At 37.3% G+C, this 23193-nt stretch overlaps 1 protein-coding gene across 4 annotated transcripts in view; it reads left to right on the forward strand.

The window, feature by feature from the left end:
* Positions 1-23193, forward strand: part of KHDRBS2 (KH RNA binding domain containing, signal transduction associated 2) — a 564684-nt gene that overhangs the window by 475057 nt on the left and 66434 nt on the right. For all 4 annotated transcript variants that reach the window (XR_011471860.1, XR_011471859.1, XR_011471861.1 and 1 more), the window contains exon 8: positions 20566-20624. Coding sequence is in view for 1 of the 4 variants with exons in the window: in XM_070418330.1 (XP_070274431.1) it covers positions 20566-20624 (59 nt within the window). In the remaining 3 variants the exon portion in view is untranslated. The remainder of the gene's footprint in view (positions 1-20565; positions 20625-23193) is intronic.

The raw sequence follows: 23193 nt of genomic DNA on the forward strand, positions 1-23193 counted from the left end.
TACACACTAGGGCCTACACAGCAAGAGGGGAAATGAGACTTTTAAATGAGGATAATCTGGAGAGAGTTTAGTAAGACTATTTTCAGTGGCAGAGTATAGTGGAACCACAGGAACAGTGTATTCCTCTGGGGCTAGTTTCCCTGGGACAAGGTGTTGGCCACCAAAACTAGGAGTGAAAGGCAAACACAGAAAGCTGTGAGAAAGGTGTCCTGTCAGGAGATTCAGAATGGCAGCCAGCCATGGCCATCCCACAAGTAGGACACTCCAGACCTCACTCAACTCTCCTTTGTCTCCTCCCATTGCTCCCATTGGCTGAACTCATTCAGAGGCAGAGGACTAGAGACCCAGCAGATGGAGTTGCCATTAGTCATCCCAGGGTTTAGGGCAGATTGGAGAGAAGAGTAGACATGGGGAGGTAGATGGAAGAGATCCAGCCCAACATCCAAAGTGTTTATTACCAAACCCCCCCCAGCAACTAGTCATGGACATATTAGTCTCAGTTGCCTGAAGATAGAAATCATTACATGAAATTGCTATGGAATCAGTAATGCTTTGAAATGAATTTGTGTCTTATTAATGAGAAAGTACCCATCGACTAAAAAAAAAGTCAGAATATACAGTGAACAAATGGACTCTTGGATCCCCTGGCACAACTTCTTAGCCTTTGAGGGTCAGATCTCACACAACAGGAACCACTGCTTTGTTGCTCAGAAGCTAGTTGGAACTAATGATTCACAATAACTAACGTTAGCTTTGTGCTAGCTGCTATGCTAATTATTTAGGCACTTTATGTCATTTAATCCTTGCAACAACACCTAAAACAGAGAAAAAATGAAGCTTAAACAATATTAAGCAATTTTCCCAAGTTCATTCAAGTAGTAAAGTTTGAATTCTAAATCATATCTGCTGACTCCAGAGGCCTCAGATATAAAGTCTAATAAGTAGCATTTGAAATCCAAGTCAATTCATTGGTGTAACAGGTTTCTGTTATGCACCTGAACATGCCAGAGAGAATATGCATTTAATATACTAAGAATGTAACAAGTTATTTGCATGCTTTGCAAAAGGCTCTTACTAAAGGGCATCTATGAAAAAAATGAAATTATCTTACATTAATTATTGTTTTTAGGCTATAAGTTTAATGTGACACTAAGAATCTACAGAACCCTTTGGATGAAAACTTAAATGTAAGGCACTGCAGTTACCCAATAATTTAATAAAAGTTACAGTATTAAGTATATAACAGCTTGTCCTACTCGTTTAAGTGGAACTATTTGCTGTAAAGTGACTCACCCTCATTTTGTAATTCAATTCTCTTAAGTCTCAAACTATAGTCAACAATGAGATTGAATTTACAGATGGTTATTGAATTTGAGATATTTCCCACAGTTACTCTACGAGTTAGCTGTACTTCCATGCCAAATACAGACCTCTGCATGCATAAAAACAGTGGATCTGGTACTGTTTAAAATTATCTCAACAGAATGAGAATCTAACTCTTGATACATACATACTATATTTGTTGTTGTGGTTCTCATCTGATATTTATTTTAGGCATATAAGATAACTGTTGTTAGTTTCAGGAAAGAAACTATATTTCCTCAAATTACTCATTATGTATTCATTGTATTTGATTTTTTAACTAATTTATGGTTAATTTTGATAACTAAATTACATGCCTTAATAGTCACTTTCATATTTAAAATTTAACATTACAGTATTTTTTATAAGACTAATGAGAAGGGCTAGAAAAACCATTTTTGAATGACAAGTCTCCCTAGAGAACTTAAGGAAGTGTCCCAGTTAGTAGTGAAACCTGCTTAATCATTTATCAAGATCAGGACATGTCAGCATATCAGTCATTTCTCCTCAGCAGATTAGTTTAGAACTGGAGATACAGCGGGGCCTTGACTTACGAGTGTCCCGACTAACGAGTTTTTAGAGATATGAGCCGTCTCTCGACCGATTTTTTGCTTTGAGTTGCGAGCTAAAATTCGGGTTAGGAGCCCGCTTCAGATACCCTACCGCTAGTTGGCGCAGCGAACGTCACAGTGAATGCCATAACATCAGCCCAGCATCAAGTGTCTCACTCGTTCACTTTTTGATTTGACATACGAGTAATTTGAGTTACGAGCTCCGTCACAGAACGAATTAAACTTGTAAGTCAAGGCCCCACTGTACCTCTCAACAAGTAACAGGAAGGTATTGGGCAAAACATTGACCAGATGTTTCATATTCCGAATTGTTTGTGTTTTAGAAAGGCAATACCATACATATACTATTTATTACATATTACCTACAGTAGCATCTGGACCAAAAATATATATTAATATAATTGTATTGAAATATAACAATAAATACACTAAGCAGATGTACATAGCTATAAATAGCTTCTGAGCACTTCAGATCAGAGTTTTGTTGCCTTATGATTTCAAACACCCAACTAAAGAAAACAATTTTGGTTTCGTGCTTTTGGACTTGGCATCCAAATATAAGTAATAGTAGACTTTAAAATAAAGTAGACTTTATATAAAATTCAGTTAGATTTGAGTTATAGATGATGTGTGAAAGAAGCAAGAGAGATGTTTGAAGGGTTAGGCCAGGAACACTTGGCAAATACTCAAGGTAGTAAGTGTTTAATAGTAATAGCTACAATGCAGAGTAGTTATATGCAGATACCTACATTATCAAACGAAGTGAATAGTTTTATCCTCATGTTGCAAATAAAGAAAGTAGGACTCAAAATGTTTACCTGGCCCAGGACTTTATAGCTTACTAGGTAAAAGGTAAAAGCTTTGAACTGATTCCTGTCCAGTGCCAAAAACTGGACTCTTTGTACTAATACCATATTGCTTCCCAAACACTTTATTTTTTTAACACTTCAGCTTATTAGGCAACTCTTAAATTCAAACACTGTTAAAGCGCATTGTTTACCCATATCTTCAGAAAAACATCACTTCTACTGTCGTGGTAAACAACCTGCTTCCCTATTTATAATGGTCTGGCCCTCTAGCAACTTCAGCGCGAAATTATAGCTAATTTGCCTACAAACATCAGGTGGTCATAGTAATCTGGCCACTCGGTGTATATATCACTAATCAACTTTGTGAAACTACACATAATACATCTAGCTTTCTTCCACGTACCGGCCTTTCTTTATGAAGATTATGTCCCTCAATCATTACCCACTCAGAGTTTGAGAGTGCATTCTTGGCTATAATGCTTCATCTTCCTGTGCCTTGACTTCAGTCCCTCCCAAGAAAGAGGCAGGAAATGTTTTTCCTGACTCCTCATAGCATGTGCCTTGCTTTAGCTATATAGAACACTGCCACCTCTAAGCCTATACGTGGAGAAGGCTATGTGTGTTCCCACTCGCCCTCTTTCCAGAGAAGAGCTTCCCCAGGTAGCTGCTGGCAAACCCTTAGTCTGGGCTCCAAAATGAACACATCAGAGGGGCCAGGCGCAGCTCCAGCCATAGCTTAGAACAGAAACCCCAACAAGCCCAGCCTAGATCAGGGAACCTCCAGCCAAACCAAAACACATGACCTAAACAATTACTGTTATACGATCTAATATGTTGTGATTGTTTGTACCAGTAACAAACCAGTAACCAGGATGAAGGCCCAGATAGACATGATTTTCCTCAACTTTTCTTGATGTATTGTGACCCCTATTTCACCATATACTAGTACCCTGATTGCTCTCTTCTACAACCATTTCAGTTGTCCAAGTGTCCATCTTAAGTTGTGGCACAGTGACCTTGAGGAACATTATATCAGCAGAGAGCTGACTGGTGCACAGAAATAACATGGTTATATTTTGTGCTTCTTGCTTTAAAGCCCTTCAAATCATCTGACCATGTGGTTTTCTCTAAGTGGCTATGTAACATTATTGAGTTTTATTGGATTTGTTTTCAACTAAAAACCTAGGTTCTTTCTAAATGAACTGCTGTCAAGCCAGTTCTAACACCATCCTGCATCTTTGCAATTGATTTTTTTTAACCTAAACGCAGAAATGTACATTCATCTCTATGACAGTTCACCATTTTGTTTAGACCTTCTGTTGTTAATTTGGAGCTATGATTTGGAATACTAATCTATTTTTATTGACTTCATAGAGAAAGGGAGATGTAGAGAGATATAGAAGCATCACTGATGAGAGAGAATCACTGATCAGCTGCCTCCCGCACACTCCCTACTGGCGTTCAAGCTTGCACCCCAGGCATGTGCCTTGACCAGGAATCAAACTGTGACCTCCTGGTTCATAGGTCGGTGCTCAACCACTGAGGAACACCGGCTTGGATAGAATACTAGTTTTTAAAACCAGAACATTAGTTATAATTCCTAACATATCTTGTATTTATCAAGTACTTTTCAAAAAAAAATTTTAAAACAGAGAGTAAACTTCAGTAGCAACATTTAAATTGACATTGGCCACTAATTAAAATTCTCTAAGAACAGCTGAAAACATAGAGACAAATAAGCATGGCTGTACTGTCAGGCAGCTTACACATCATTCACAAAGAAATCATGTATTTTAAAACGACTTATTTATTCAAAAAGCATTCGTTCAATGTCACTGTTCTGGACCTATGTATTCAAAACAAGTATCAAATGGCCCAGACATTGGTTTATTCACAAGTAGTGTAGTGTGTTTGTTTTACAAAGTATGGTCTTGGATTTCTGCATTAGAAACAAGGCAAATAAAATTGCATATTTCTGGACCCCTGCTGGTGTCAGCTAACTCAGAAGCTACAGACTAGGGCTCAGGAATCCCCATTTTTGGCACAGTGTCCTTATGATACTTATGCACACTAGATATTGAGAACCACGGTGCTAGAGGAAAAGACGGACTAAAAAATGTACTGGTAGAATGAGATCTGTTCTACATGAAGATATGAGCAAGATATTACAGAAGGCAGGGGGGCAGGAACGTCATCTTGCCTGGGAGGTTGGGTAAAGTGTTAAGAAGCATTATGCTAAGTGAAATAAGACAGTCAATGAAGGAAAAATACCACATGATCTCACTCATTCATGGATAATAAAGACCATTATAAACTTATGAGCAATAATAGATACAGAGGCAGAGCTGCCTCAAACGGATTGTCAAACTGCGGCGGGAAGGCCGGGGAGGGTTGGGGGCAGGAGGGAGGTGGGTAAGAGATCAACCGAAGGACTTGTATGCATGCATATAAGCATAACCAATGGACATAAGACACTGGGCGGTAGGGGAGGCCAGGGGATTGTCAAGGGCGGGGGAAAAAAAGGGACACATATGTAATACCCTTTGTAATACTTCAAGCAATAAAAAAAAATAATAAAGTCATGGAGATTAAAAAAAAAAAAAGAAGAAGCTGACCATTGAGCTGGATCCCAGGAAGATGATGAATGCCTTTCAAGGTGAAGAAGTGCCTGGAGTTCCATCTAGATAGAAGGATAACTATGGTCAGAGGTATGAGGTTATGAAAGGATTTGTGACCACAGGAGGGACAACACTGAGCCAGGATAGGGGATACAGTAACAGGGAGAGATAGCGGAGAGACTGGATAGGTTTTTAGAGCATAGAAAAGGGACTTATGTGTCGTATGAAGGAGTTACCACTCACAGTCTGAGGATTTGAGAAGAAGGAGACAATAAAATGCATAAATAGCCTAGCTGGCATGGCTCAGTGGTTGAGTGTCGACCTATGAACCAGGATGTCATGGTTTGATTCCCGGTCAGGGCACATGTCCGGGTGGTGGGCTCAATCCACAGTGTGGGGTGTTCAGGAGGCAGTGGATCAATGGTTCTCTCTCATCATTGATGTTTCTATCACTCCCTTCCTCTCAGAAATTAATAAAAAATATATTTTAAAAAATACATAAGTACAATTCAGTTCAAAGCATGCCACAATGGCAGTGCATGACAGAGCCTCACCTGACTTAAGGTATTTGCTGCAAGTTTCTGGATGAATGTGGCCTGTTTCTTCACATAAAGAAAAAAACTTGTGAAACACAGTAATTATTTTAAATTGGTATCATCTTTCCCCAAACTCTATTTGATTTATTTAAACTTCCAAAATCTGGTGCATGAGAAATATTTTTTAATAAGTAAGAGGTTATTCTGGAACATTATGCAACACAGGTGAGATTCCATTTGTGATTTGAGTAGAGAATATAAATCACCATTAACACATAGCCATAGTGCAATTCACACCAATGAATTCAGTCTCAAAGTCAACTAGATTAAAGTATTAAAGTAATTAGAAATTATGTTTATGTTTACAGTACTGAAATATTACTGATACTTATGAATTATGATTCAGACAAAGAAATATGGCTATACAATTAAAATTATGTCCATATCAAGCTAAGGTTCAATAGCTTCTGTGTATTTGTACCAAAGGCATGTAACAGTTCATTTAACACCTGTACCAGTGAGACTAATTAATCAGCCAGTTGAAGGTCATATTTATAGAAAAAAATTGCTATGTTTAAATGATAATTCCACATAATAAAACAGAAGATTTATGCTTTTGTTATGATTGCTCACCCCTCATTTATGTAATAAAGGGTCAAACTAAGCAAAAAATACAAGCTGAATTAGAAAAAAATGATTAAAGAGTGTCTATAAAAAGAGACCAGACCATTTGCTGAAATGTATGTGCAGTGTTGAATTAAAAAAACAAAAGCTTATCTAAGTGTATTTCTCATTGGGAGCGTTAGGCCGATTTCTCAAAACATCCATTTTCTGTAAAGGAGATCACTGCAAAGCTGATCATAATTCTATCCTTGATGCCTTATATAGATCATCTATCTTGATCTTTAATCTATGAGCAGAACAAATATGTCACTTCCCTCATGAATAATCAGCCTATATTTCATCCTGTGAACATTAAATTCCATCAACTGAAACTTAAGAGGGCATGTATGGTTATGTCATGTTTCAGAATCTTTCAAGAAGATGAAATCTCTATCAGCACTGCCACCTTTATGAATATGAAAAAGAGGAGTTTGATGTCTATGCCTTCATTGATTGGACAACCACCCATTATTAATATTTATTGAGTGCCTGCTATGTACCAGGCAGTTATCATGGAGCTGTCACAGGTTATCTCATTAATACTTGAGGTAGATATCATTATTGCTATATTAAAGGTGATGAAACTAGAGTTCACAGAGATTAAATGATTTGTCCAAAATGACACACTCAATAAAAATAGCAGCTCTGAATTTAAGTTCAAATACCTTTTTTTGCTGTATTCTGTGTACTGTTTTTAGAAGAAATACTGATTTACCTCCAAATGGATCAGAGACTGGAGACCTTACTGTTGTTCTCCATTCAAAACTGTGGACTTTGTCTTTCTCACAATGAGTTCTGTCTCATAATGAATATTTAAGTGAGAGAGATTTATATTTTTGACTTTCTCAAATGAACTAGCCAGAAAGATTATTGCAGTGAGTTATTGTGTTATCTATCTACCTATATATACATCACCTATCTATCCATGTATCTATTGATCTATGTATGCTTAATGTACTGCATATAGCTTACTAGTTCATTTTGAGTACACAAATTTATATTTGTTCAAAAATGTGGCTGCTTTATATCCATATATCACTATTGGTTGAATGAAATAAATAATTCAACAAAAAATTTCAAAATTATTTTTAAACTATGTATGCAATCATGATGGAATTTTAAAGATACATTAGAAATACAGAATCTAAAGCATTGATCTTTGCCTTTGTTAGAACTCTGTGAAAACCACTGATATTAGAGCATGAAAAAGAGCATTTGCAATTTAGTTGACACACATACACACACAAAAAGAACATATTTTACTTAATATCGTTGAATACACACAAATTATCAAAAATTTTAATTTTTAAATAAAAATATTTTAAAAGAGTGTCATTTCTTTGTGTCTATTTTGATTATTTCTGAACCAGAAATGTATAAAACTTATAAAGAAGAATTTAAGGGTTTGGTATGTTTTATTTTCATACCAAGTTTTTATTTACTGACAAAATGCATGCAATGATAGTGAATTTTCAACAAATCAAATGATCAATATTAATCTATTCATACTTCCTTGCAACACTGATATTTATTATTTAATATATCTCAATAATAGATTATTAGTAAGGAGATTATATAAATAATCAAAAGTCTCCCAACAAAGAAAGTCCATGACCAGATGGCTTCACTGGTGAATTCCACCAAAATTTCAAAGAAAACTTAATAACAATTCTCAAACTCTTCCAAAAAATAAGAGGTAGAAATTCTTCCAAACTCGTTATATAAGGCCAGTATTATCCTGATACCAAAACCAGTATCCCTATTGAACATAGGTGCAAAAAGTCCTCAATAAAACATTAGCAAATTGATTTCAACAATACATTAAAAGGTTCACACACCATGGTAAAGTGGAATTTGTTCCAGGGATACATGGATGGTTCAACATCTGCAGATCAGTCAATGTGATATAACATATTAATAAAATTAAAAATAAAAATTAGATGATAATCTCAATAGATGAAGAAAAGCATTTGACAAAATTCAACATCTCTCAAAAAATGGACCTAGAGGAAACATACCTCAATACAATAAAGGCAATATGTGGCAAGCCCCCAGCCAACATTATACTCAATGGAAAGAAGGTGAAAGCCTTTCCTCTAAGATCAGGAACAAGACAAGGTGGCCCACTCTGACCACTTTTATTTAACATAGTATTGGACATCCAGCCAGAGCAGTTAGGCAAGAAAAATAAATAAAGAGCATCTAAATTGGAAAGAAAGAAGTAAATCTGTCACTATTTGCAGATGAAACAATATTATATATAGAAAACCCTAAAACTTCATAAAAAACTATTAGAACTAATAAAATCAGTAAAGTTCCAGGATATAAAATCAATACGCAAAAATCTGTTTTATTTTTATACACTACTAATGAACTACCAGAAAAAGAAATAAAGAAAACAATCCCATTCAAAATTACGTCAAAAAGAATAAAATATCTAGCAATAAACTTAATGAAGGAGGTGAATATTTGCATATTAAAAAACTACAAGACATTATTGAAAAATTGTAGAAGACACAAAGGGAAAGATAGTCCATCAATATTGTTAAAATGCCCATATTACCCAAAACAATCTACAGATTCAGTGCTATATCTATCAAATTCCAATGGTATTTTTCAAAGAAATAGGACAAATAATTTTTGTATGAAACCACAAAGAAACAATAGCCAACGCAATCTCGCGAAAGAAGAACAGAACTGAAGGCATTACACTCTCTGATTTCAAACAATTTTGTGTGCTTGGGATGGGCCTTTGTTCTTGATGGTAGCTGAATTTTTCTGAGAAGGAGGATAGCAGGTAAATATACCATAGAGGAGGGCTCATAGCTCATCTAATCTTTCTAATCCCAATTAGTCCAAGATCATATTGATTTTAAAGAAATTATTCCCCATATTTTTGTCTGGTATTATGCAGATAACATTGAAAATGATGTTTGAATACATATGATGGACTAGATGAATAAATTGTCCATGTGATGGTGTTTGGGAATTTTTATTGAATTTATTGAGATATTTGTTAATAAAATTATATAGGTTTCTGGTATACAATTCTATAATATATCATCTGTATATTGCATTGTGTTTACCACCCAAAGTCAAGTTTCCTTCCATCATCCTTAATCCCCCCCTTTATACTCTTCTACCTCCCCTTATCCCCCTTTTCCTCTAATAATCACCATACTGTTGGCTGTGCCTATGAGGTGTTTTTTATCTTCTTTCACATTTTTCAACCCAGCTCCTCATCCCCCCTCCCTTCTGACAGCTATCAGTCCATTCTCTACATCTATGAGTCTGTTTCTATTTTGTTTGTTTATTGGATTCCACATATAAGTGAAATCATATAGTCAAGGTATTTGTCTTTCCCTGCTTGGCTTATTTCACAGAGCATAATACTCTCCAAGTCCCATGCTTCCATAAAGGAAACCATCAACAAAATGAAAAGACAACCCATTGAATGGCAGAACATATTCAGCAATGATATATCTGCTAAGGGGTTGATATTAAAAATTTATAAAGAACTTATACAATTCAACACCAAAAAAAAAATCTAATTTTAAAAATGTTCATGTGAATTCTGCCATCAGCTACATCAAGGTTCAAATCTGAGATTCACCACAGAAGGGCTGCATAGCTTGGGACATGTGACAATGAGCTAAACATAGATTTCCTCCCCTGAACCTTGTCTAATACCAACTCAAAAATTGTAGGGATGATTAAATAGGATAAGTTATGTAAAGCTCCTAGCAGTGTTTGGCCTGTGTTAAGTGCTGGAAATGAAATTGATATATGTTTTCATGGTTATTACAACTATTATTGCTTCTGTGAGGAGAGAGGAAGGAGAAAAATTTTAAAGAGACAAGAAATTTAATTTCTTGTTTAAAGCCCCTTCACATTTAAAAGTTTCAATTCTAAAAATCAGGTGGTAGAAGGGGTGAAGGAATAGGAAAGAAGGTTTAAGTCAACAAGGAAATAACATTTAATTTAATAGCAAATATTTAATTCACTGCAGATGTTAATAAAACACTAGCAAAAAAATTAAGCAAATTGTGTTTCTTTATTATTCATTCATTTGAGTTTGGGCCTTCAAAATATCAAACTTAATTTATATATTACTCTCAATAGCCGCCAAATCTTCCAAAATGCTTTTTTGAACTACCAACTGAAGCTAACCAGAATTATCCTCTTTTTTGTTCTTGTATTTTAATTTCTGCAAAGATATTAGGGGAGGGACATTTAGAAGTTCAAACTGCAGATCCTAAATGAAGCAGCTAATGAAATGTAATAATTATGATTTATGTTCACAAATAATTTAAGCAAATAGGCAAATTTTCTCACACATTTCAACAAAAAAGTCCATGCTCATGGATACAGAGTAAATGGAGATGTAAAAACACAAGGGAGGGAGCAATTATGAAGAGACATATTCATTCTGCAGGCATATGCTTATCCAGTCATTTATTCAATAAATATTTGTTGAGCACCTATTATCTGCTTGAAGTTCTGGCAGGTGCCGATGATATAGCAACAGAAAAGAAAGATACCACCACCAGAGGGGTTTGTTTTAAGGCAAAATATAATCATGTCTGCCCCCTTCTTCAATACTTCCTTGTCTTCAATGCCTCTTAAGAGAAAAGACTCCTCACCAGGACTGAGACAAGGTCCTTTGAGATGTAGCCCCTGTCGCCTCCTCAAGGTACAAGGTTGAGCTTCTCTCATTTAAACTAATCTCCTGGCTACGCTGGAGGACTAGTTGCCATTGCCATGCCTTTTCCTGCTTCTAAACTTCCCATTTACCTGGGAAGTTAATTCCTCCTCTATTTCAGGTTTTTATCATTTGGTGAATGAAATAATAACAGTAGTAGTAGTAGTAATCTACACTAATAAAAGACAAACATGCAAATTGACCATACCTTCACTATACCTAAAGCCACACCCACCAGCCAATCAGAGCGACTATATGCAAATTAACCCAACCAAGATGGCGACCAGCAGCCACGGAGCTGGAGCAGGTAGGAGGCTTGGTTGCCCCAATGATGGAAGAAGCCAAGCTTCCCGCCTGCTCTGAGCTCCACTCACAGCAACAAAGTTTCAATTATAGAAGGTAAATAAACCTCAGATACCTGCTTTCAGCCAGCTGTGGCCACAGAGCTGGAGCAAGCAGGAGTGGGTTGTCCCTGGCGATGGAGGAAGCCAAGCCCACCCTGGCCGGCTCTGAGCTCCACTCAAAGCTACAAAGTTTCAATTATAGAAGGTAAATAAATCCCAGAATAAAAAAGAAAAGAAAAAAAGGAGAGGCTGGGAGCTTCCATCGCCAGGGCGGTGGGGTGGGGGGGTGTGACCAGACTGAAAACAGCCCTCAGCCCCTCACCCAGACTGGCCAGGCACCCCAGTGGGAACCCCAACCCTGAAGGGGGTGTGACCAGCCTGCAAACATCCACCAGCCCCTAACCCAGGCTGGCCAGGCACCCAAGCGGGACCCCCACCCTGATCCGGGACACCCTTCAGGGCAAACCAGCCGGCCCCCACCCGTGCACCAGGCCTCTATCCTATATAATAAAAGGGTAATATGCAAATTGACCCTAACAGCAGAGCCACTGGGAATGACTGGTCACTATGGCACACACTGACCACCAGGGGGCAGACGCTCAATGCAGGAGCTACCTCCTGGTGGTCAGTGTGCTCCCACAGGGGGAGCTCTGCTCAGCCACAAGCCAGGCTGATGGCTGCCAGTACAGCGGTGGTGGTGGGAGTCTCTCCTGCCTCCTCAGCAGCACTAAGGATGTGCGACTGCAGCTTAGGCCTGCTCCCCGCTGGCAAGTGGACATCCCCCGAGGGCTGCCGGGCTGCCAGAGGGATGTCTGACTGCCAGCCTGGGCCCAATCCCCCAGGGAGCGGGCCTAAGCCAGCAGGTAGACATCCTCCGAGGTGTCCCAGACTGCAAGAGGGCATAGGCCAGACTGAAGGACCGCCCCCCCCCCCCCCGCCCGAGTGCACAAATTTTTGTGCACTGGGCCTCTAGTATAATAATAATAAAATCACTCCTTATCATTTGTTTAAAGGCTTTTCTGATTGATTGTAATTTCCCTGAGGGCTTTTTTATTCCTGCCTATTTGCTTTTTCAATGTTTTACAAAACAATGCTAGGGTTTTTGTTTTGTGGGCATTACACCATTAATTTGTACAATCGGGAATAAAGAAAGTGAAGGTTAGTTGGGGGAGGTGAGTGATGCGTGATATAGGCAGCCAGGGTCTGTGGGAAGCTAGAATTTGTTCTGGAAGGGACAGACAGAAGAAAATAATTTTGAAGAAATCATTCAAAAATAAAACTGCTCACAAATAGTTCCCATTTTTCCACATGACAATAAAGTTGATCCCATGTTGGTACACTTCACCCTTAGTGCTGGAAATAACAGGAGATGACCCTCCAGGGAAGACCCAGAAATAACAGAATTAGCAGGTAACATGACCATAATGTGATGTGGAAGAAAGCAGTGGGGCCTTGAGCTATTTGATGAAGTCTCCCATTTCTCCATCCCAGCAATGTTTGTTTAATGTTCCGAATGACATTGAGGGAGGTTTGTGGTTGGTGGTGAGAAGTGATACACGTTCCTGTGTGTTGCTGTAATTATTTCACACACTAGATTTACTGCTTTGTAAGTAGCACTTATATGGAGCTTTAAGAAATTTAACAGAAAAATGTTATTATCATATAAAGGAACTAGCAATTTTCAATTTGAGGATGGAACCTGGGCTGAAAATGTATCTTTATTTGACAGGTATTTCTGGAAATGCAGTGTAAAATCACAACATAAGAAGGTTTCAGCATCCATGCTTACTAGAACAAATTTTAAGAACACCCTCTCTTAAGTGCTAAAAATAGTTGGATTGCTAAAAGTTTTTCATATTAATACTTTAATCAAGTCCCTTTATTCATTCTTCTAAATTATTATTTTGTGTTTCTTACTTTTCTTCAATGCCAAAAAATAATTAATGAATCTTTAGTTACAACTCAGCCTTATCTGGTCCTATTTTCATATTACATAAATCTTTAGTGTAGTCAAGAGTTTGGGAAAGGCTGCAATGAAGGACAACATGGCACAAACCAAAGGTATGGAAACTAAGAGTATAGAAACTTTAATCTTATGAGAGCCACACAAGCTATGGTGTAATTGTAACTTTAAATTATCTCTGAAAAAAGTTTATATTCTTCCACGTAAACAGTTGAAATATTAAACAAAGTGTTGATTTTTTTAAACAAAATTGCATCCTCTATTATTTTTCCCACTATAGGACTATAACTGGTTTGATTACATAACACATCAAATAGAGCAGTGTTACAGTTTACATTACTGTTTACATTATCTCTATTTGTACCAAATGGATGTCAAAATAGCTTCCTTTACAAGCTTGGTTAGTCTCACTGACTTCTGGGCAAGTCTGTCCCACCATCAGCATGGTTTCTCCTGTTCACAGGAACATGAGCACCTACTGCTAAAGTGTGAAGCACTATAGAAATATAAGTGCTACTGTGTCACAGGTAGGCTCACTAAGAACTTGCTTGCAAAAATAGTGGGGTGATGGTGAAGATATTATTTGGCTTACTAGAAACCAAATTACACCCTAATTTTTTTTTCTATTATGCTTATTTCCACTTAATTAGTTGCCTTAATAAACTACCATAGTCTAGTTAGGGCAAAATGCTCCTAAATAAATAAATAAATAAATACCTGAAAATTTTCATCTCTTTTTTATCTAGTTTTACATTTGACCATTAATAAATTAACCTGATTTTTTTTTCTGATTCCATTACTCCAGTTTTTCATTATTTTTTCCAAACGTTTATTAGTGTCTACAGTCTTGATATTAAAAAGTCAAAATGTTTTGTAGAATTTTACCTGTAATAATTAGATGTTGTTTAATGTGTCAGTGTAGCTACACTGTTATATGCTGATGATATATATCAATTCCTAGAGAAATCCTGTCACCATAACTGCCAGAGTAAGTTTCAAATCACCAATAATTGTCATAATTTTATTTAACATTTCTATAATTGTAACTGTATTTCAAACCAAGAGAAGTAAAGAGCTCTCTGGGTTCCCCCTTGTTAAGTGGACTAATCCCATTCATATGGGCATTACCTTTATGATATAATTACCTCCCAAAAGCCTCACCTCTTAATACCATCACCTTGGGAGTTGAGATGTCAACATACAAATTTGGGGAGACACAAAGATTCAGCCCAATGCTCCATCATTAGCATTAGACTTCCAAAGTCACTACAATCATTGGCATTTCCAGGCAGTTACATGAAGATTGAAAAGAAGTAGAGGACAAGGAATTTACTTTCATGCAAATCATGAAGAATTTGTACACCTCACCCTGCACATGGCCTCTTTCAAATGTAAGGGACACTAGGAAATATAGTCTTGAGAAAGTCAGTCCCTTTTATAAATAAGAGACAAATGGATTTTAGAGGGGAACAACTAGAAGTCTTCTATGGCCCAAACTCTAATCATGCAAACATGCATAAATGCCCTTCTTCTCATTAAACAAACAACCAAACGAAAAAAGATTCCTACCTTCTATCCAGCAGAGAAAATCCAAGGTCAGTTCAAATATCTGCAAACAGCTCAAAATACAGAATCTCTGGAAAATATGCAGACCTCTACAACGGGTCTTGATGTGGTTCTTTGAAGTGTGGTGGCCTAAATAATAAGTTATATTTCCTTCACTCTCCCCCTTACAAAATGCCCAATGTAAAGCGGTGGAAAAGGAACAACAGAAACTTTTGGGAAATACCGAAGGTTCCATAGGAAATAACAATTACAGAATATTGGCACGCTGAGATTAAACGACACCTAAGCAACAGCATTGAAATAAGTTTTCTGATTAATGCATCTGGCAGCCTGGGTTCTCTTTTCTGAAATTTTTTTCAAGATTTACTGGCAGGTTCTTCCTCGTCCTAATGGATACATGGCCTTATCCTTGGCTGCATGTGAATTGGGTGAAGAAGAGCAATGCCCTCGCTGGGGACTTCACAATTTTCGCAGCATGCTTCCTCTGGTGCATGTTAGGGGACCTGAGGATTGTTCTAGGGCTCATAGTCTAATGGGAAGATGCGAGGGCATCTCTGGGCAACACTCATTATTTATTGCTATTAGAAAGAGAAACCGTTTACTTATCTAAGTCCATTAAGCCCCACATTTCTAAACCCACTCCCATTTTAAATGATAAAATTAACACATAAATCAGGCAGAGATGACTTCCCTTAGTCACGTGCAATTCACTTTTGTTTCCTCTAGAAAAATGACTCATTCCGATTTGAGCATACACCTTTTGTAAACCTTCCTAAAAGTAGCAAGGGTTACTGACAGGATTTGTTCAGTTTTTCCCCCCATAGTGCAAAGTATACACAAGCTTATAAGCTTAAGGCCAAGTTTTCTCTGGCAATGGCATTACAATTGCCATCAGCTTTCTATTCTACAGTACTTTTTCCTTGCATTCTTCACCCTCCAATTAAGTTAACGCCTCATGTTTGGGTATTTTAATGGCAATTCCACACTTCTACATACTGATTTCAATATTCAACTAAATTATTATAACAATGAGGTTTAATATTCAGTGAGGTAGGCAGTGGTTTAGACTGTCTGTTCCAAAGTGATCAGTTGCAGTGGTTCTCAACCTTCCTAATGCCGCGACCCTTTAATACAGTTCCTCAAGTTGTGGTGACCCGCAACCATAAAATTATTTTCGTTGCTACTTCATAACTGCAATTTTGCTACTGTTATGAATCGTAAAGGTAAATATATGATATGCTATATGTGTTTTCCGATGGTCGCGACCCACAGGTTGAGAACCGCTGAATGAGAGACAAGTTCCTCCTATATTTCATTCCATGACTTCCTTAGTCGTTCCCTTTATTTTCACGGTAGATGTTAGATCATCACTTTGAATGCATTCTACCAACTGAGGAGGTGATGGTGCACAAGTCCAAGATGAGGAGCTTGTTCTTAAATTAGAAATGGCCCCAAAGTTGCCCCCCTCTCTCCTGTGCATATCCCATGACTGAGTCACAAGGGCACATCTACCTGCAAGGGTGGTTGGGGAGTGTAATTTTTGTCAATGTAAATTACTCTCCTATAAAAGAAATGGGGAGTAGTATTTGGATGAGCAAAGGTACTGATGCTGAGAGGGTTCATTATGATTATTTTCCATGATTTTGCATTACCCGTTACTTCACAAATATCTTACATGTTCCACTTTCCCCTTTTTAGACTTCTGAGAGTTCACATTCCCTCTTGGTGTGTATGTATAATGTATGATAGGTAATAACTGTCACTACTCTTCTTTTACCCCCCCCCCCCTCCCTCTTATCTTCATCAATTAAAGTTGGAATCTAGTGAGAAACATAGTAATGCTACATGATAGCTTTGGGGGGCTACTGGTCTTTATATAACACACTTTAGGAAACATAATCAGGCTTTCGCATAGAAAAATTACCGATTGTGAGGAAGGCAGGGAGAAGCTTCTAACAATGCCCTCATTTTTCTCTTCACCCCTATAAATGAGAATGCTGCCTTTCAAAGCATAGTATTCTTAGGGCTGCCACTTCTTGATTATCCAGGGAATCAATGTAACAATTCTCAGGAATTTGCTACACATTTATAAGTGTTCTCAATTGGGTTGCATCATTCTTATTAAGATAAGCATATAGGGGAAAATGGGGGATATCTGTAATAGTGTCAACAATAAAATAAAAAACAAAAGCGTGTGAAAGAAGAGATAAACATCCAGCCACAAGCCAATGGCCTTAGGTTTCTACAATCTGAAACCATTTGAAAGATGGGAAGAAGACCATAGTGCCATACATTTTTCCTAGATAGTTTGCATATAACTATCCTGAGCAATGAAGGCTGGGCTAGGTCATCTTTTCATTGGCACTTGCCTCCCAGAAGATAAAAATGGCCAAACTTCTGTCTCTCTCTTCAATATATCGACTTTTCTTTTTTTGCTTCTCTTCACTTACTATCAATGAAATCTCAAGTTTCTAAAAAATGAGACCTATGAGATTGCCTTAAGGGAAAGGACAGCCACATAATTAGAGGCTTTTCTTCCTTCCTTCCACCCTAACCCTTTGTCGTCTATTACCCACATTCAGCTCTTACATAATTTATTTTTTGATATAAAGTCATTTCTTTGCCACACTTTTGTATACTAAGAGGAAATTAGTAATCTTATGGTAATTTATAAATTCATAAATAAGATTTAGGCAGAAGACTTTAAATGAAGGAGCATGAGGTTAAAATACAGTGTATCATAAATATTAATAGATCCCTAAGTAAATCAAAATATGCATTCACTATCCAAACACTAAGCTCAATTAAAATAACATCCACTTTTTGTATATTATTTTTAAAAAGTATAAGTTGGTTACATTAGGCTACTCATGTAAATGGTGGCTAATCTTCCTCTGAGCAATATGATCGATTATCCCATAAATACTTATTGAGCAGCTATCATATGCCAGGCATTGTAGACCAATCATCCTGGAAACAATAAGAGCAAGTGAACTAAGGAGAGAACAAATCCTATGCCAGGGAGCTGTTACGTTCTACACGTGGGAAACAGCCAAATAAGGGAATAAACAAAAGTGTGTTTGTTAGTTATATAATATGTACATTAGTGACTTGATAGATAGTAAGGTGAACAAAGCAAGGTAAGGATGGGTGAATGCTAGTTTAGATAGATTAGTGAGAGAAACCTCTTGTAAATGACATTTGAGTGGATTTTGAAAGAGTAAGAAAAGAGACGGCTGCATGTTTAGGAAAAGTGTGTTCAGGTGGTGGGAATAGCTAATGAAAAGGTGCTGAGACGGTAATGTGTTTGTTATATTCAGGAAGTAGCTAGGAGGCCAACTTGCCCTATGCAGAGTGAACCAAGGGGAAGTGGGAGAGGTCTATGTGTGCAAAATAAGATTTTCAAATTTTTCCGAAAGGACTAGGGAAGCTATTTATGGGCTTTTAATAGAGAACTAATATGATCTACTTTACTTCTATGAGAATGACTTTGGCTCTAGCTGGTTTGGCTCGGTGGATAAAGTGTCGGCCTGCGGACTGAAGGGTCCCAGGTTTGATTCCCATCAAGGGCACATTCCTGGGTTGCGGCCTTGGTCCCTGGTGGGGGGCATGCATGAGGTAGCCTATCAATGGTTCTCTCTCATCATTGATGTTTCTATCTCTCTCACCCTCTCACTTACTCTCTGAAATCAGTAAAAATATATGAGGGGGAAAAAAGAATTCCTTTGACTGCTATGCAGAAAATTGAAACGGAGGAAGCAGGGCACAAAGACCAGTTATATTGTATTTGTTTATGTGAAAGTTGGTGAAAATAATCATAGTCATAGCTGTGGAGATGTTTAGAAATGTTTAAATTCTGGATATATTTTGCAAAAAGTGAAAGAATTTGCTGATGGATTAGACATTAGAAGTGAGAGAAAAGGAGAAGACTCCACAGCTTTCAGCAAGAATAACACTAATTAAGGTGTCATTTATAAAGATGGAAAGCATTCGAAAAGCGCAAGTCTGAATGGGAAATAATATTTTTAAAAAAATTTATTGATCTTAGAGATGAGAGAAAGAGAGAGACATCTATCAGTTGCCTCCCAAACATGTCCTAACAAGCAATTGAACCCACAACCTGGGCGTGTGCCCTGACCAGAATTGAACCCGCCACCTTTTGATGATGCTGAGCCACACTGGCCAGGAAAATTTTTATATTTGGATGTGTTAAGTTTGACATCCAAATGGAAATATGCAGAAGGCAACTGGATATATGAGACCAGAGTGGAGGGAAGGTGCTAAAGCTGGACATATAATTTGGAAATCATCAGAGTAGAGATGGTTTAAAGCCATAGGAACAGATAAGATTGCCTAGGGAGTATCAATAGCAAACCAATCCTAATAACTGAGCTCCAGTAGTCTTCAGGATTAAGTGGCTGGGAAATAGAGTACCAGTAGAGATGAATGAGGAAGTGGAGTGAGCTAAGGAGATCCAAGAGAGAACATCTCAGTAGCAATTGAAGTGTTGGAAGAAGCAGAAAATGATCAATTGTGTTAAATGTGCTAACACAAAATGAGGACCAAGTCTTGACCATCGGATTTGAAAATGGCAAGATATTGGCAAAAGCTGTTTCAGTGGAGAAAATAGCCTGACTGGAATATCTTCAAAAGCATGTGAAAGGAGAGGCAGTGAAAAAGAGTGCATGAAGTCACATCTTTTCAAGCAGTTTTGATATAAAGAGAAAAAGATAATCACTAGAAGGAGATCTCGGGGTGAGGGAAGGTTTTTGAGGATGGGAGATATATAAAATGTTTGGCGGCTAATAGGGACAGCGTCTTAGTGGGGGAGACTTGCTGTAGGACGAACTGATGACCATTGTGGTGGGGGAAGACTTTAAGTAACTTCAGTAAGAAATGGAGGAAGAACGCCTTTTTTCTCAGTTACTGAAATGTAGACGCATCTACCAAAATGCTGAGTAAAAAGAAACAGCTTATATATTTGAGAACTGCATGAACATGCCGTGAAAGGGCTAAAGAGGAGTATCAATATAATTTCAGTGTTTGGAAGTGAAGATGAAATTGATGCAACTTTTTCGGATAACAGCATTAAAAGGCATACACTGTTGACCAGATTGTCACCTTATACAGCACCTTTTCTTAGAAATATACCTTTTATAACTCCTCTTGACAAATTTTGAAGAGTACACTTGTATTTTAGGGGAAATTTGATTTATAAATTGAAAGAAGTACTGAGGTGGCATGAGAAAATCATAGCACTCCTTATCAATAACCTGTTATTTTTCTTCCTATTTCTTTAGAATCCTGTTTTATGCCTACAGGTTATTGGGATACTACTTGAGCACACATTTGCTTTCAGATCCCATCTGAGTTTCTGGGTTGATCCCTCCTGATTACAGTAACATTGATTGCTGTCTAAATCTGTTGCAGTGTGCCTGAATACTATGACTACGGTCATGGAGTAAGTGAGGATGCCTATGACAGCTACGGTAAGACCTTTTCTTTACTAAAACTGTGAAATCAGAACATTCATCAGTCACTGACAACTCAGAAATTACTTCTATCTTTCTCGCCCCAGTTTTTACAGAAGCCCAGACTCAGTTGATTTATGTAATTCCAGGGTGAGATTTGACATACAGAACCAGTGCCAGAAAATTGGACAGATCAATTTCGATCAATATTTCAAAAGCAATTATTCACAATCATAGATCATTTTCAACAGCAACAATAAGTATATCTGAACAGTGTCTTATAAGTTTCACTGTGTCCATTGTCTGACTCATTGATTTGACAATAATCATGTGTCTTTCCTGTTTTCAGAAAGATCATCAGAGTAATACACAATTGAAATATTTAAAAACTTTTCAGGGCAGATATTGTAGCTTTCAAGTTATTTTCTATAGTGTGTGTTATTCTTAAAATTGCCAGATAATGCTTGGCTCACGAGAATTAATACTCAATAAATGTATTAGCCTATAAAATTAATTTTAAAAAATACATTGCTGAATTAAAATACATAACACTTAGAATTAATTGTAATTCAATTCAGTAAGATTTTACTGAGTGCCTATGAAATGTATAAATATAGTACCTCACTTTAAAGGGTAGTTACTGGTTTCTTAAAAGACGTCTACAGCCACAACAGTTGACCAACTTGAAAAACATTCATTTAAGGGTTTCCAGGCCCAGATTTTTATTAATATAATGCCAATGCCACTCCGTTCCCATTTATGGGAAACAATAAAGGAGACAATACCTGTTCCTCATGTGGGGCTCCACATGATGAAGGTGTAGCCCTGCATTAGGATGGCATTTGGATGGTCCAGACATCAGGAGGAATTACACTCTACCTGGACCCACAGTCACCAAACTGACTAATTTCTCTCAGTGGAATATCACTAGGCTGAGCTCAAAAATAGGAGTAGAAAGGTAAACCAATATTACAATTGCCATTCATAAGCTGATTACTTATATATTTTTTCTCATGTATTGCTTTATAATAAATTGTAATATTAAGTATTTTTTATCTCCACTTAATAATGAGGAAACTGAACCACAGAGGTTATGTCAACTTCTGTTTTTATATTCTCATCAATGGTTAGAACACTATTAATTAATTGCTGCAACCACACACAGGGTACTTAATGTAGCTCTGTGCTAAGCAACGCATAATGAGGATTAGAGGCCATGGAGATAATCATCATTATGCATTATATGTGTATCTATAAACCAATCCCCATTATTACCCTGCAGGGTACACACTCACATTGTCATCTGCATGTTACAAATGAGGAACTAAGGCTTAGGCCATGCAGTAACCTGCCTCAGTTAAACAATCAGCAAAAGACGTAGCAAGAATGTGAACTCAAGTTTGTCTCATTTTTGTTTCTGTTGTCGGGAGTTGGGGCAGAGTTCTGTGGACTGTGGGAGAAAGAGAACAGGATCTGGCACTTTAAACTTGAATTTGTTTTAAAGAAAAGGTATTCACCTTAGTGAGATCTTATCTAAATCTTGCCAACTGCTGTCCTATTAATCTAAGGGGATGAAGATTTTCTACAGTATTTCACGGGAAAAAAATAAAGAATTAGTAAACAATGAGCACCAGACTGAGAGAGATAAGGATATTCTTCAAAACAACTTAAACATATTTTCAGAAATTATTTCACAGAAATAACAGTTGATGGACACTTTTGCATAGGTCCAGCCCAGTTGGTGAGCTACCATAGAAAGTACAGCTTTAATTTTGTTCTCTATATTCTTCCCTCATTGGAAAGAGGGATCAAAGGCATCATCTGGTCTTTATTAAGAACAATAATATCCCCAACCCAGGCCTTCTCCAAGGCCACATGCCTGGGCCAGCCAGGCTGAGCTGAGAGATTGCCCAACACCCCAGGGTAGCCCCGCCCAATACTGCAGCATTCTCTGAATTCAACACAGCAATAAGTGTATCTCCATTGTTCCAGCACATTCTTAATCAAATGGGAATCAAGCCTCTTATCTTGTAAGATTAGTTACTGAGGATGATAGATGAATAGGACACAATAGGGGCTTTTTTTAAATTCATTCAACTTTAGTTTAGTGCACATAAGTATTAACAGGCTCTAGGAATATGATGGTGTACAAGATAGACTTTGTCCCTCCCTGGGTTCTACTGTCTGTCTACTGTTGAGAAACATGGCTACATATAAAAAAACAATGGTGCCATTTTTTAAACTGTGTGATGCAAGAGTTCTACAGAAGGTCAGAGAACTTTACTCTTGAATATTTATTTAATGGGTAACACATGTAAGCCATTGTGCTTAATCCTGGGCATACTGCAGTGAACAATCTCTTGCAGTTGCATGCTAATGAGAAGACATTATTTGCACATCACTTTTTAAAAATGAAATTTCATTTGCAAAAGCACAGTTACTAGTTTTTTACACTTGTCACATCAACCTGAGAAAAATCACACCTATGAGCTTTACTTTACAGCTTTGCATGGCGGGGATGGAGTTGATGATGTATGACTGAGTAGTTGGTAATGAGATGAGATTTCTTTTCTTTTTTTAAAAATAT

Source organism: Myotis yumanensis, unplaced genomic scaffold (genome assembly GCF_028538775.1).
Source record: "Myotis yumanensis isolate MYYU_CA2020_CCGP unplaced genomic scaffold, mMyoYum1.0.hap1 SCAF_6, whole genome shotgun sequence".
Classification (NCBI taxonomy): Eukaryota; Metazoa; Chordata; class Mammalia; order Chiroptera; family Vespertilionidae; genus Myotis; species Myotis yumanensis.